The sequence below is a fragment of the Helianthus annuus genome, chromosome 17 (genome assembly GCF_002127325.2).
Source record: "Helianthus annuus cultivar XRQ/B chromosome 17, HanXRQr2.0-SUNRISE, whole genome shotgun sequence".
Taxonomy (NCBI): Eukaryota; Viridiplantae; Streptophyta; class Magnoliopsida; order Asterales; family Asteraceae; genus Helianthus; species Helianthus annuus.
Window position 1 is genome coordinate 147,522,923 of NC_035449.2, and position 16,903 is coordinate 147,539,825.

Sequence of the window (16,903 nt, forward strand, 5' to 3'; positions counted from 1 at the left end):
AAAAAAGTTAAAATGATACTAGTCTGTATGACTAATTAATTAGTTAAAAATGATAATAAATGAGATAAATGAACAAACTATTTAATGTTTTACAAAATTACTCTTTGTTTTTTTTCTTCTCAATTAATTTTTTTTTTCAAATGAACATTCCTTTATATATATATATATATATAATATTAAAGGGTATAAACCCGCCACACACTCAAGTTATATAACTCCTTACACAAGCTTTAGGAGTTATGACTAGACATGGCCTTATGGGTGGGGACAGTACATGGCCTTATGGGTGGGGACAGTAGATTACTACTACAGCATTGTGATGTCCAACAACAATGACACCTTATAATCTTGTTCGTTTTCCTGCAGCCCCTTGTACTATCTCTATAACGTTCCAAAGAAGAAAAACAAACATATATTTAATGAAAATTTACAAAAAGACGTTAGCTTTTAGAAGTGCCAAATATAACTCTGATCGACGAGATGACCAATAGCGACCAAACAACTAAAACATAAACCACATGAAATATAGGGCGTTAAAGTGCAAAGAGGCCAAATATGGATAGGTCAATGTGATCATCAATAAAGTCAAGCTAATATACTTCCAAACGATGATGAAAACAGATCAGACAAAATTGCTTCTTAGTCATAAACTTCTAAAAGTGCGCAAAAGATAAAAGATATCAAAATCTTGGAACCCATTAGTTGTTTGAACTAGCACGAAACGAAAAGCTTCTAATCGAACAAGCTAAATCCCATATCATCATCTGTGTCTTCCTTGGGCTCCTCCTCCTGCAGACAGTATATGAAAACCATGTCAAATGATACAACAAAAACACAAAGATTGAATACAAACAGATAAATAATAATGCTCACCTTCTTTTCTTCTGCAGCAGGAGCAGCTGCAGCTGCACCACCAGCAGCAGGCGCAGCAGCAACAGCAGGTGCACCACCACCACCGCCAGCACCAACATTGACGATAAGATCTTCAATGTTTTTCTTCTCTGCGAGTTTAGCAAACAAACTTGGCCAGTATGATTCGCATTCAACATTGGCAGCCTTCAAAATGGTGGCAATCTTCTCAGCCTGCAATTTAAAATTCACATCATCTAGATGTCATTAAATCATATTCTGTCTCACATGTTCATGGGCATATCGCAAGAACAAATTTCTAACTAATTTCATCTGATCCAACATTCCAGTCAAAATTACCCGGATAACCAATAAATATTTAAATCTAAGCGAGTTAACTTAAATCATTTTTACAATTGATTCAAGTCTGAATTAAAAATCAGTCGAACACACCACGTCATTCATAAAACTAAAAAAAGTAACATCCAATCAGCATAATACCCTACAGATGCATCAATTTAAGAAACTTCTAACAAGTTTATTTATGCAATTGATTCATCTCTATACAAAAAATAAATCCAAAACACCACATCAACCAATACAAATAAACAAAAAACCTATCATGTTCATGCACGTATCACAATCAAGTTTCAAAAAGATTTCATCCGACACATCAACTTCAAATCAAAATCAGCCTAGTAACCAACAAATGTCTCCATTTAAGAAAATCATCAAATTATTTATACAGATAGATCATTACTAGTTCAATAATCAATTCAAAAACACACCACATTACACCAACCAATACAAATACACAAAATATCCAACGGCTCATACACATAACACAAAATCCAGTTTCAAACTGATTTCGCCCAATCCATTGGTTGAAGTCAAAATCAGCCTAAAAACCTACAGATGTGTTGATTTAAGAAACTACATTCTAAATAGCCATGTAACTGATTCAGTCTAGATCAAAAAAACAGTCCAAAACACCACATCAACCAATGCAAAAACACAAAAAGTATCATGTTTATGCACATAACACAGAATCAAGTTTCACAGTGACTTCATCCGATCCGTCAATTTCAATCATAATCAGCCTAATAACCTACAACTGCGTTAATATAAGCAACTTCATTCAAATTATTCGTGCAATTGACTCAATTCTAGATCAAAAACAGTCTAAAACACCACAAAAATCAATGCAAACACGCAAAAACAAACCAACACCAAAAACCGCATAACCGCACATAATCAAAAAGGTAAAAACAACTAACCGTGATAGGGATGCCATCGTCGGAGAGAATCAAACAAGCGTATGTGGAAGCAAGCTCTCCGATCGACATTTTTCTCTCTGAAACAAAAACAAAATCAAAATCGTTACGAATGAATCAACATACAAATCAAAATCGGTTATGAAAATAACAGACACGAAACAGTTCATCGAAAATTACCAAAACTGATAAAAAAAAATGCAACAAACGAAGAGCAATTGTACCTGAATGAAATAAGAAGAAGGGTTTTTGGCACTGTGTTAAACCCTAGAAGCAAGAACTTTGCCGCCTGTACTGTTAATGAAGAAACAAACCCTAGGGGGGTTGAGGCTTTAAAGAAAGATTGGACTGGGCTTTCAGGCCCGATATGAGGATTTTAATAAGCCCAATGATACGGCACGTTTTTCGGAAAGGAAGTTTAAAGGGCCCAAAGTGTTTTGATCCGGCCCATGTTGTTTTATGTCAACAAAGCTTATGTAACGCGGGTCATGGACATATAGTCATGTTTTCGGATGTATTATTAATTTATTATACGTGTATATCAGTAATTACATGAAGTCAAAAGATGTGTGATATTATGTAGAGTAAAATAAAATGTGAAAATGTACTATGAGTTTAGGTATTTTTGTTATTTTAGTAAAAAAAAAAAGAAATTCTTTGTGTCTGGGTTTCTGAGCATGGTCGGCCCAGAGCAAGTGTCAGGTGGGCGACCGTTCTGGCCCAAATCGAAATAGGGCCCGCAAAATTTTTATTTTTTATACATGTACTTATGTTTTTAACAAAAATTCTTAAAGGGTCTGGTTTATGAACCAAAAACGTTTTTGGGCCTTTTCAAAATTTTGGATTTGTGATTTTGTGGCCCAATTTGCCTAGATTGGAATGTATGAAGATTTGCGAATAAGGCCTAATTTTTTTTTATCTCGCAGAGGGTCAATTTTTTTTTTCGAAGACGACCTTGTCCATGAGGTTTCATTTTTGTTGTCATTTTCATCCAATTGGTAAACTGGGTTAGAAGTTTCTACTTGTTTTTGTTGTTTTGCTCATTTAGATGGAGGGTATAATCGTCATTTTATGCCTGAACGCCATCATTTAAATGAGGAAAACTACAAAAATGGCAGAAATTTCTAACCCAGTTTGCCAATTTGATAGAAATGACAACAAAAATGAAACCTCAGGGACCTGATACCAAAAGTTTCATTTTTGGACTGAAGTGATAAAAATTATCTAAACTCAGGGACCATTTTGACATTTTACTATATTATGTATGATCATGCAACTACAAATATGGCAGAAATTTCTAACCTAGTTTGTCAATTTGATGGAAATGACAACAAAAATGAAACCTAATGGACATAGATACCAAAAGTTTCATTACCTAAACTCAGAGACCATTTTGACATTTTACTATATTATGTATGATCATGCATCAACTTTCATCGATGTGCTTGATTTTATTCATATCAATGCAAGCTAAAAATCATGTTGTATACGAAGAAATATCATATGTATCAACTTTTCACTCGTGTATCATCTAGAAATGTATAGTCGACTAACAAAATTCAACACATACACGACATGAACTAAAATTATATCTGGTTTATCACTTATCTAGCTAGTAACGGATAGGGATTTTGAGTTTTGATATTTAATGAATGAAGTTTATAAACATTTTCATCTAAAACATATACAGAGTGAAAGATCATTATGTATCTAGTAGTTTATCGCTGGCATCGATCCAAAACACATAAAATCACAAAAACCATTTATTGTTTATGATTGGTTGATAATGTTAATTATGTTAGTCAGTGGCGGATCTAGAATTCGTGCCAAGCGGTAACGTTTTATAAATAAGCGGTAACGAAATCGAAAAAACGTCAAATTTTTCCAAAATTTACACTAATTTTACACTACCGCCAGAATGCCAAGCCGTAACGGACGCCACCCCTTAATATATAGTAGATCCGCCCCTGATGTTAGTGGTGTTGGGCAACGTTCCAAACTTATCAAAATCTCATAGCACAAGTGTTAGGCAATACGGTATGGGCCGTTCCCTCTCCCGTCCCCTGCCGAAGACGGCGTCTACACCATACCCAGAGCCGGCCATGAGCATGTGCCGGGTGGGCGACGGCTCAGGGCCAAAAATGTAAAAGAGCCCGTAAATTTTTTATATGATATATACATAATATTATATATATAATTACAACCCTATGTTTATAACAAATTAACAGCTGCACTTAAGTGGTAGTCAAGATTGTTTTTAAGTCGCTGGTTACGAGGTCGAAGCTTGCTTTCACCGTTTTTTACTCAGTCTTAAATTAAATGCCCACAACCCTTCATCTAATGACAAAAGAAGTATTGATATATCAATATATCTTTTTTTTTTTCTCCTGTTATCTTTTATCTATAACTCAAGTTTTCTTTTTCTATTCACTTAAATTTTCTTTTTCTTTTTAACCAAATTCTTTTATTGTTTAATATTATTATTAATTATAAACATATTTTGTTTTTTTTCCTTAACTTCTAAATTTTTTTTTTTACAAATTATTCGAATTGACCTGAATTTGTTCGGTTTGTTCGTAATAGGGTTTGATTGAATTGTTGAGTGACACAACAACGGCATTGAATTTTTGTTTTACTAGGGCGTGTAGGGCCCTTTTTCTTTTGTCTCGCACAGGGCCCAAATTTCTTTTAATATTTTCGGAGACGACCCTGACCATACGCCCCCCCCCCCCCTCCCGTCCCCGTCCTTTCCGTCAACATATAGACGTTGGCGACGGTCAAAATGTGGGGCTCATATTTGAAAAGTATCCGTTGTAAAAAAAAAATCTAATTTAATAAATTCAAAAATATACCCCATTCACTCCCACTTTTATAAATACTCCTCTCTTTTACCCATTTTTTCACAACTTTTCACCCACTACAACCTCATATCTCTTTCATATTTTATAACCCCTCTACCCTTTTTATAAAAACTCATCTAATTTTATACCATTTTTACCCGCTACCACCCGATTGACCTCTAAAAAATTATCATGTCTTCACCTTCTTCAATTTCTTCAATTTCTTCCATTTCTTCATTATCTTCGTCTAAGTGGTATTCTTCAACTTCGGAAGATGATGCTATTATGCATAAAATGGTTATGAACGCGACTCACGTCATCATGACGGGTGATGAAGCGTCGTCCCAAAGGCTAACTAGACGACCAAAATTAAAACGAGACCAAGAAGGTATTTTAGTATTTTTTTCGTTATGTTTTATATAGATTTGAAAATGTATTTTATAATTAAATTCATTTATGTTTCGTTTTAAATTTATAGCCGCCCACGCTAAACTAGTAGCCGATTATTTTGCCGACGAACCCGTGTACCTAGCCGATATTTTTCGACGTCGGTTCCGCATGAGTCGTCCACTGTTTTTACGTATTGCAGGCGACATGGCCCAGTCTGATCCGTTTTTTACACTGCGAAACGACGCTAGGGGGCAAAGGGGTTTCAGTAATTTACAAAAAATGTACGTCGGCCATTCGACAACTGGCATACGGTTTTGCACCCGATGCGTTAGACGAGTATATAAGGATGTCTGAAAGAACCCCATGTCTATGTTTGTACAAGTTTTGTCAATGGGTTGTCAAATTGTATAGCAAGCGATACCTGCGGAAGCCGAACGCAAACGACGTTCAAAAGTATATCAAGCACACGAACAGAGACATGGTTTCCCAGGAATGCTCGGGAGCATTGATTGCATGCACTGGGCGTGGCAGAACTGCCCAGTTTCCTGGCAAGGTCAGTATACTAAGGGAGATCATGGACATCCGACTATTATTCTAGAGGTTGTTGCGTCACAGGATCTCTGGATCTGGCATGCTTTTTTTGGTCTACCTGGTTCGCTCAACGACCTTAACATCATATACCAGTCACAGATATTTGATGATGTAGTGGCGGGTACAGGTCCAGACACAAGCTTTACGGTTTCGGGTGTGGAATACAGGCGAGGTTACTACCTAGCCGATGGGATATACCCAACATACTCGACAATTGTTAAAACTATTCCGTACCCGACGGACGATAAAAGAAAAAAGTTTGCGAAGTTTCAAGAGGGTGCGAGGAAAGATATTGAACGGGCTTTTGGTGTTCTACAAAAAAAATGGCAAATCATTGAACATCCAACACGTTCGGCTACACTAAAGCGGTTACGAAACATTATGTACGCTTTTATCATCCTTCATAACATGGTCATCGAAGACGAAGGTAGAGCGATATGCGAGTACGACGAAAACGCGTCTACTGGAAATTCTGTTCCAGTTAGTGGGGAACAACAAGATTTGAACATGTTCGCTCTACGTAACGAGTACACACATCATAACCTACAAGTGGACTTGGTGGAGTACATTTGGAACAACGCTCAAAACGAACCCGACCACGACATGGAAGACGAAGACTAGTAGCTTATTTTAATATATTAGGATTTAAGTTTATCTTATTTTTTAAGTTTATCTTTTTTTTAAGTTTATTTTTTTAAGCTTATGTTTTTTTTAAATTTTTTTAAGTTTATGTAATGTTTTTTAATATTAATGAAAATATTTTGTTAGTTTATTTGTTAAATGTTAAAAAAAAGTAGAAGATTAAAAAAAACAAAAAAAAAAACATAAAAGTGGTGGGGAGGACTATGACTAGGACCATCCTCCCATACCCTCTAGTTTTGGGTGATGGAGCATCCTTGGGAGGACTATGACGTGGCGCCTACGTGGCGGATGGTCCTCCAAGGATGGGATGTCACCATACCCTCTAGCCTTATGTCATACATGGCACCCGACAGATATACGTGGGGGTCTTTGTAGAGCTCGTATTTAAAGACTTAATCGTGTCCTTTTAATGAATATAAAATCACAACATCTCAATGTTTTGTTTTAGAATGTAAATAAGTCAACCTGCTTGTGAGCTACTCAAAATCAGCCTATAAAAAATTCAAATCAAGAAAAACTTAAGTAAACTTGACCCTAAAATTAAGCTTATTTAATTAAACGGAGGCCAAGGTTCACTTATTAAGCTCAAACAAGGTTGCAAGCCTAAACAAGTCGTGTTATTAAATATAATTTTTATTTAACTGATTAAATTTATATTTATTTAATAAATCTTATTACATATAAAGGTATGATAAAAAAAACTAATAGGGGTTGGTTAACGTACAATATTCCTTAACGTACGATGTGTACGAGATGAAATTACGCACGTTATAAAACTCAAAAACCCTAATCACACATGTTGAAAACCATAATCACACATGTACAAAATCAGACATCATGCATGAGGTATTGAACAATTTTGCTTAACGTACGCTGCATATGCTGTGAAAATATAACATGCATGATTAGGTTTATAGAGTAGGAGTTGGGTAGAAAGTGTGTTTTTCCTAAAAAGTCTAGGAAGCAATAAGAACGCGACATGTGGCATTGAAGGATTTTAACTAAAAGGGCAATTGTGTAATTTGAATATTATTTTAATTATGGATTATTTTATTACGATAACTAACTAACCAGAAAATTACGGAAACTAAATATCCCATTTAATTCAAATTGACAGTTTCAATTTAAATCATACAATCCATACAACATATTCACAGGAATTCGTAAAAAAGGATTTTACAACATTGCTGGAGGATTCTTGACATTGTGTTTTCACAGCAAGCATATTTCTTGACGCTGTGTTTAACAGCAAGCAGATTTGCTGTAGGATTCTTGATATTGTGTTTTAACAGCAAGCAGATTTCTTGACATTGTGTTTTAACAGCAAGCAGATTTCTTGACGCTGCGTTTTAACAGCAAGCAGATTGCTGGCCATTGTGTTTTAACAGCAAGCAGATTTCTTGACGATGTTTTTTAACAACAAGCAAATTTCTTGACGTTGTGTTTTAACAGCAAGCAGATTTCTTGACACTGTGTTTTAACAGCAAGCAGATTTCTTGACATTGTGTTTTAACAGCAAGCAGATTTCCTTGATGCTGTGTTTTAACAACAAGCAGATTGCTGGACAATGTGTTTTAACAGCAAGCAGATTTCTTGACGCTGTGTTTTAACAGCAAGCAGATTTCTTGACATTGTGTTTTAACAGCAAGCAGATTGTTGGACACACTGTCAGTGTCTTCGTTTTCAACACAACCCAGTGTCTTCGTCTTCAACACACTGTCATCATCAACATTAAAATGGTAAAACACATAAACCTTAAATCATACAACGAAGATACGAAAGTGAATCGGGCAACCTAGAGTTAAATGAGACTGACCTGGATTCGAAAAGGGCTCGCCGGAAACCTTGACTGATCGTCGACGGCGGCGTCACCCCAGCCGCTCCTCTCTGCCTTCCCCCTTCTGATCGCTGAGCACCACCACCACAGCGCCATCCTGCGCCGCCACCTAACCCCACAAAATCCCTCCTCCACTGTGTGTTGCGGCCATCACCGTTTTGAGGTATTTGGAGGTGGATTTAGAGAGGGAGAGAGAGAGAGAGAGAGAGAGAGAAAGAGAGAAAGAGGGGAAATCGCATGAATTTAGGGATTGGTTATTGATATGGCAGTTTCTTAACTGATTTAAAACACTTCCAATTACCAAAATACCCTCACTATATTAAAAGTCTCTAATTATATAACTCAGATATTACGAAAATGCCATCCATTTGATCTAAGCCATTAAACACACTCATCTAATGGCCCAGATCGCTTCCTACACTTTCTAGGAAAAACACACTTTCCGCAGGATCCCTACTCTAGGTTTATATATATATATATATATATATATATATATATATATATATATATATATATATAAATATGGTAGGGTTCTAGAGTGAACAATGGTTCATTTATGAACAAAGTGAACAGATCTTCACCCTTCATTTCCTAGATGATGAGATTTAATGATAATGGCAATGTTGTAATTATGTTTTAATATATAACAAACTTAAAAGTCGTACAGGGTTAGTAATGTAATTTTCTACCAATTATAATTTTGGGAACCAAGAACTGAAGAGGTTTTAAAGAATCTTTCAAAGATTTTCTTCCCTAATCATCGCATATTGTTGTTCTGGGTGGATATTATAACAATCTCTTCAGGAAAAAAGAATCCATATCATTCCTTCTTCTTAATACCCCGGCGATTGGGTTCTGCTTCATCGATACACACCGTGCGGCAAATCAACAGCTTTAATCAAAGGAATCAAAGCATAGGTAAGACAATAATCAGTACATCATTTCTGTTTGTGTATGTTTTCTATTTTCGTTTGATTATATGAAATCGAAAGCTAGGGTTTCATGCATCTTGTGTATAAAATTAGTTTGAAGTTGTAAAGTTTGTTTAATCACTTATTTGTGGTTCGATATTGTGTTTTGAGTAGCCTTTAATCGATTAAAACAATACTAATTTGGAAGGTTAGGGTTAGTTGAATAAGAATTTTTGTCACACCCTGGCTTTGCGGAAGCGTGGGTTAATTTGGTGTGACTTCTTAATACCATAACTTAATCACAACAAAGCTATATGAATTTAAAACCATGCAGATCATCCATTGATTAAAGTCTTGAAAACAAAATATCACAACATTGTTTTGAAATGCAGACACATGCATCGAGTTTACAATACTTACAAAATAAAAACATTGTTCTTAAGACGCAACCACAACATAAAATAAACACCGTTTAAGACTTGTGACTCGTCCAGGTAAAAGTCGCAATCCCTAAACGTGGATGATCCCATAACTCTAACACGGCGTGAAAACGTAGCATACCGTGCCAGATGCTTAGTTCCCTGAAATACATGTAAGTTGGAAAAATCAACAAAAATGTTGAGCGAGTTCATGTGTAGTGAGTATGTAAAACCTTTGTAAGTATAAAAACCCTGGTATGTAGCAAATAAGGAAATAAAGAGATCACCAATGGTTTGCAAGGCCATTGATATGTGTGAAGTGCAGTAGGAAGACTCAAACCTAGCAGATTTTTGCGTCGGGTACAAAGTCACCCCGAGGTCAGTACTGTTGGGCCTGGGGCTGGGCTCGCTACACCCAGATAGATCTACCGCTACTGTCCCTCGGTCCTACAATGAGGACTAATGGCCTTCAGTTCCTGCCTACCCACTCACATGATCTAAGTAGTAACCCTCCTTACGCTAATCATACCATGTAAAAAGTATTCGTAATCATAGTAACATGTATTTCACCCCCGCAGTTTAGAAAACTGAAAACAATTAAGAGAAAAGGGGGACGTGAACTCACCGAAGTGCGTCTCTAAAAAGTATCTCCCAGACAAACTGCTGTGCGACGACCTACACGTACTAACTTCTATTAGACGGACGGCCGTGCCTTAGCTTAAGGTTTAAGTTTTTGGGAAATAGTTAGGCAACTATTCCGTAATTACACTTCGTAATTATTTGGTAAATATATTCCTCCCAAGGATGGGGGTTTTAATACATGTGTGTTTCTGTATCTTCAAAATATATTATTAAGTCTCACTTAAAATATATTTTAATTCTTTCTCCAAAATATAAATATTTTTCCCAAAAATATTATATTTTATTACATATAATTTTCCCAAAATAACACTTTTGTCAAAATACGCGTTTAAGAGTATTTTCTGAAAATACGTAAGTTATGGATAAAGATCGGGTGGTAATAATAATACCGTTGTAACTTAAATATTTATTGTGTGGGCGTTAGAATTATTTTGGAGTCGTTAATATTCAGTAATATTATTTTTACCCTAAAAATAATATTTACGTAGTTCACAAAATAATCATAAAAATTTACACAAGTGTTGTTATGAAAATATATATTCTAAATATATATTTTAGCAAGTTTTATTTGTGAAAGTCCCACCTCCGACACTTGGAAGTTTTGTAATAAAGTCGTGGCGAAAGTTATTTGGGAAAACAAGTTAAAAATATATTCATAACACTTGTTGTAAAAAAAATATTTTCCAAGTGTCATATTTCTGGAAAAATTTCGCCAGAGTTTCCTCTGTAACTGGAGGTGGCCACGCTTTCTAGCGTATCATTTTCTTTTATAAATTCAATCAACAATGTTCCCAACATCAACAAACAATATTTCAACATCAACTAGTTCAAAAATATACGTAAATCGCAAACACATGAACTTGTGGGTTATGTAAAAGTGTATAGTAATCCTTCCAATATTTGTAGTAGATCTTTCTATCTTTATAAATAAAGTCGGTTTCTTGTGATCTTTATTCTTGAAGAAGATACATTTTTACAACTTCTAGGTCAAATATTACAAAAATAATTCCTTGTTAAAACCTTTCGTTACACAAGTGTCTACACACTTGTGTGTTCACAAAATCACCTTTGTTTTAAGAAAGATCCGGCTTTAAAACATGGTTTCGTATTACAGTTGGTTCTTCGAAAATGCCACTTGTAGATCTTTAGATCTACTAGTTTAGAACTCCATTTTACAAAAAGAATCACTTTTACACAAGTTCATGGTTATAAGTAGTAGTGTTCTTCATCTAACCACTTTCACACTTTAACATACACTAGGTCATGTTCTATGAACATAACTTAGCCGGGTTAGATGACGATCCGAACTACTACTAGCATAAAACAACATAAAATAATCATCTCAAAACAAGACCCAAGAGTTTTACACCAATATTTACTTATTATCCACCAAGTTCATCACTTTTAGTAGACTTTTAGTTTTGTTCTCTAGTGTTTATGATTTTCAACCTACAAATCTCTTATTAACCACTTTAAAAAAGCTTAAGAAGGCGTTTGGAGTAACTTACTACTAGCTCGAGGCTAGGGAAGAAACTAGGCGAAAAAAGGGTGGTTAATAGCAACGTAGTGAGGTCCTTGGCAATCCGTAAGCACCGGGCTTCCTTGTGCGTGATCCTCCACACTTGAATGTATGTAGAATGGTTTGATCGAAATCGAAAAGTGGTGGTGCTTGGGGCTTGGTTCTCGGCCGAAAGTCAAGAGAAGGGAGAGAGAGAAGTGAAATTGTTAAGTGTGGTTTGTGAAATGTTTGGTGAACCAACATACTTATATAATAACCATCCATCCTAATTATCCAAGGGATTATGTGTCTTCAAGATATTTAGCACCCAAGAATATAATATTCAAAATTTTAGTGGGGTGTCCCCACATACTAACCGAGTTCGGTCATGGGGGGGGGGGGGGGGTAAATGGGTTGGATTTGAACTAACTAGTTACACATTTAGTTAGTTAATTAGAAGGTTAAACCTTTTACTAGTGTGTGGTGTTTTGTAATGGGTGTTAGGGTATTCGGGGACTCTAACTGGCTCAGAAAAAGAAAAACAATGTCAATGACAATATTTTTATGTTCCGGGAAAAGTCCGGTTGTTCGGTTGGATACTGATCCGTTAAAGTGCTTATTAAGCATTTAAAGTGTCATTAATATTATTTTTAGTGACACAAAGAATTCCCGACACTTTGGAAAGTGTCTAGTATTATTTTCCCATGTTTTTGCACTTTACTAGTTTGCTAAAATGCTGAATTTTGGGTTAAAGTGCAGAATTTTGTTTTTAAAACATGTTTTAGGCACATCCGGTCACTATAACTATCACCTAGTGACGCAGTTCTACAACCCTCATTTCCCTACACTCTCTACTAGCGTAGTAAACTATTCCTGGCTCATACAGGCCTTAGAGGCAGTGTCTGCCTGGTGCTGGCTATGTCAGCACGTTTACTGGGTTATCCGTTCATTGTGCTACTGTGCTTTTGTGCATCAAGTTTGTCACTAAAGTTCTGTATGTAAATAATGGAGTGACAGTTAATAAAGTATGATGCAAGTATGTGTATGTATCAGTATTCAAGTAGCAGTTTAACCATAATTGTAAGCAAGCACAATAATTAAGCAGTAATTAAATATTAATTAAGTCGTACGGATACCTGATTTGGTGAGGGTTGTCACAATTTTGGTCGTACTCTGTTTTGGGTATTGTGTTGTCACAACGTCAATGTGCACTTGTGTATATCGCTGTTAAGAGTTACCAAACACTGGGTGTACACTTGTGTATAGTTTTGAATGTCTGATTAAAAAACCTGGTTTTTGTACAGAGTTGCTATACCGAAGAAAAAAAGGGTAAGAATGTGCTTACACAAGATGGCAGGGTTATGCAAATGTACACCTGTGTACACATGTTGTTGGGTTGTGTACTGTTAAAAATTTCTTTTGGAAAAAGTTAACATGTGTAAGTGTGAAGTGTACATTTGTGTATCAACTGTATATACATTGGTGTACATAAAAAATACATAGGGTTGTGCGAATGTCCACATGTTTACACATGTTGGGTTTAGTACTGTTAAAATTTTCTTTAGAAAAATCTCTTCATGTGTAAAATGTACACATGTGTATAATCAACCAATACACATATGCACATAAGCGATATTAACATTGTTTGGTCATTTAAGTTTACGGATAATGTGAAGGGAAATGGTTTTCCTAACAGAGTCTCTGGAATCGGTCTAATGTACTTACAATTAAAAGATTTCCAACCAAGTGTGTGGATGGGAGATGCGATTCAGTGCTTAATTATGAAGAGGTTAACAGAAAAAAGCGAACTAGTCCACGTCTTTTCTGCCACACAGTTTGTTTTGCAAGTATTTTGTTTAACTTATTGATAAAATTTATTAATAAATGGGTACAACAAAACATTAACATATATCTGGTTACTTGTACAAATAAATATAGAATGAAGATGTGTTATGTAACACTGAGTATGATGATGCGGAACGGTTGGATAAGTTCAGTAGTAGTGCTCTGTTGATGGTTTGTAATTTCAAGGAATAATACCGAAAAGGCTGGAAATTGAACGGGCGACAGTTGGCAATAGTGTTGATTGTGGGGTGTTCGCCATGCGACACATGGAGACTTGGTTTGGAGAAACGGAATTAAAATGGGATAGTGGGTTCCCGCTTTAGCACACTCCAAAAAAGTCGTGTTTAACCCGGTTAAGGAAGAAGTATGTTGTGAAGATTGTGTGCTCTCATGCTAACATGCTCCGCGATCAAGTCATGGCTGAAGCGGTGCATACAACGTGGCGAATAGACTTAATGTTTAAAATGTTCCATGTAGACAATAATATGTTTATGACTATGTGTTTTGATTTTCCGATATGTCGGTACGTGGATAGTTTGGTTTATTTTTTATGATGGAAACTGGAAGTTTGGTTGTTTGATTTAATGTTATTCTGGTTTTGGCTTTTTTTTTGGGAACATAAATGTACAATGTAATAGAAATGCACACGTTCTGGTTCTGTTGGTGTATTTGCATTAAAAGTGTATGGTTGCAATACACAAATGTATTTGCTTTTTTTAATAAAAGTATTTATGAGTTTACACAAGTTTATGTCCGAGTATACACAAGTGTCCATGCATATATACACAAATGTTTTATCGAGTATACACAAGTGTATTGCTGTCGATTCCTGAATGTCTTAAATATTCATCGTCATAAGTTAAAAAAAAAGAGGATGATACGTATGAATTTTGAAAATATTGGATGGAGATATAATAAAATCTTTGATATAATGAAAGGAAATCTCCTAATTTCCGAAAATAAATGACATTTAACTGCTAGTCATTATAGAAAATGAATTTAAAAAAAATATTAAATGTAGAATTACAATCCTAACCTTTTCATCTACTAATTAAATGAATGGTTGAAATTGGTTCACTCTGTTCACAAACAAGGATGTTGTTCACTCATGATCCTAACCCTATAGAAATAATAATAAATATATATAAATTTTTTTGAATGACAAACGATTGCTTTTACTCTATTACATCAATAATCTAAATTAATCTCCTTTGCATATGTTTAAACTTTGGACCTCTCCTCTAAGAGGTATAAGCCTCTATCAAGTGGGCTAGTCTCACATTGACAAATAAATTAATTAATAGAAAATGAACGAGATAAGCTCGAGCTTTAGAAACAAAGCTCAAAATAACTCGAGCTTTATAAATTAATTACTCATGCCGTTAACTGATGTTATCCTTTTCTGTTAAGTGTATTTGAAATGATCAAATTACCCTTTTCTGTTAAGTGTATTTGAGGCAATATTGAAAGCAACTGATGAAGGGGTTGTAGGGAATGGGTAGAAGACATATCACTTAGACCATTCGTAATGGGGCGTGGTTTTTAAAAAAAAATTGAAAAAAAAACGCCCCAAAACGCCCATCCCCCCACTACACCCGGCGTTAGCCGGCATTATTTTCGAAAAAAAATGAAGGTTGGCGTTTTAATTAAAACGCTGAACATGCACATGCTGAACGTTGACCAGCCAATGGGAGGGATACAAGTAGTTTCCTTTTTTTTAAACATGCACAGGGACCGAAATATGCTCACATGCACATGACTATTTTATTTTATTTTTTGTTTTTTTTTTCTAATTGGAAGGGGCGTTATTGGAATAATGCACCACTACGCCACTTTTGGAATAATGCCCCATGCTGACTGGGATGACACGTGCCGAATAATGCCCCATGGTGAGGGCATTATTTTGATTTACCACTACACATGGTCTTAGCATTTTATGGGTCAAAAATATATCACGATTAACATGGTCAAATTAGTGTAACTTTAATTTCGATTACTCTCTTAACAATGTATGTTTTTTTAACAATGTATGATATTTTATGGCCTTTCTAGCAACTTGCTAGTATGGTTGAGAAATATTAATTCACCCGCCTTCAAAAAAAAAAAAAGAGTTAATTACACAAATAGGTCCTGTGGTTTATAACTAATTTCGCCTTTGGGTACTAACTTTATTTTTTAACAGATTTAGGTTCTATGGTTTCAATTTTGTAACACCTTTGGGTACTAACACCAAAATTAGTTAATTAATGACTAAAATACCCTTGCATTTTTTTAAGTTTATCAATGTAACACATTTGGGTACTAACACCTAATTTTATTTAAGTTTAAATCAATTTTACAAAATATATTTATTTTTTATATTTTCATCTTTTTATTATATCTCTTAATTAACATAAGTCTATTTATTTTTTTATTTTCATATTTTTATTAAATTTCTTATTTCTTATTTAACATAAAATCTACTTGTTACACTAGTATTTTTTAAATAGATTTTTTAAATAAAATCTACTAGCTATATAGTTTTACGTAAATTAAATTTCTTACTAGTTTTAAATAATGTAAACCTTACTTGTTTTCAATTTTGGATATATATGATTGATAATAATAATAATAATAAATATAGAATCTAAACCTGTTAAAAAATAAAGTTAGCACTGGTGTAACAAATAGATTTTATGTTAAATAAGAAATTTAATAAAAATATGAAAATAAAAAAAATAAATAGAGTTTATGTTAATTAAGAGATATAATAAAAAGATGAAAATAAAAAAAATAGATTTTGTAAAATTGATTTAAACTTAAATAAAATTAGGTGTTAGTACCCAAATGTGTTACATTGATAAACTTAAAAAAAATGCAAGGGTATTTTAGTCATTAATTAACTAATTTTTGGTGTTAGTATCCAAAGGTGTTACAAAATTGAAACCATAGAACCTAAACCTGTTAAAAAATAAAGTTAGTACCCAAAGGCGAAATTAAGTATAAACCACAGGACCCATTTGTGTAATTAACTCAAAAAAAAAAAAAAAAAAAAAAAAACCTTCATTCATACTACTATTATCTATGCCTTTTACACGTCATGGGATGGGATAGCACTTGATCCAATAAACACAACATATACCTCATCCACCAACAATCTAACATGCCTGTACTTGTCACTAAATG

The 16,903-nt window shown here is 34.5% G+C and overlaps 1 protein-coding gene across 1 annotated transcript; it reads right to left on the bottom strand.

Moving 5' to 3' along the window:
* Nucleotides 1-503: 503 nt before the first annotated feature.
* LOC110922196 (60S acidic ribosomal protein P1) lies at nucleotides 504-2,479 on the bottom strand. The gene is made up of 4 exons (XM_022166508.2): nucleotides 2,348-2,479; nucleotides 2,127-2,203; nucleotides 874-1,083; nucleotides 504-789 (listed from the first exon to the last, which is right to left on the bottom strand). The coding sequence occupies exons 2-4, from the start codon at nucleotides 2,193-2,195 to the stop codon at nucleotides 733-735; spliced, it is 336 nt and encodes a 111-aa protein (XP_022022200.1). The 5' UTR covers nucleotides 2,196-2,203; nucleotides 2,348-2,479; the 3' UTR covers nucleotides 504-732.
* Nucleotides 2,480-16,903: the final 14,424 nt, after the last annotated feature.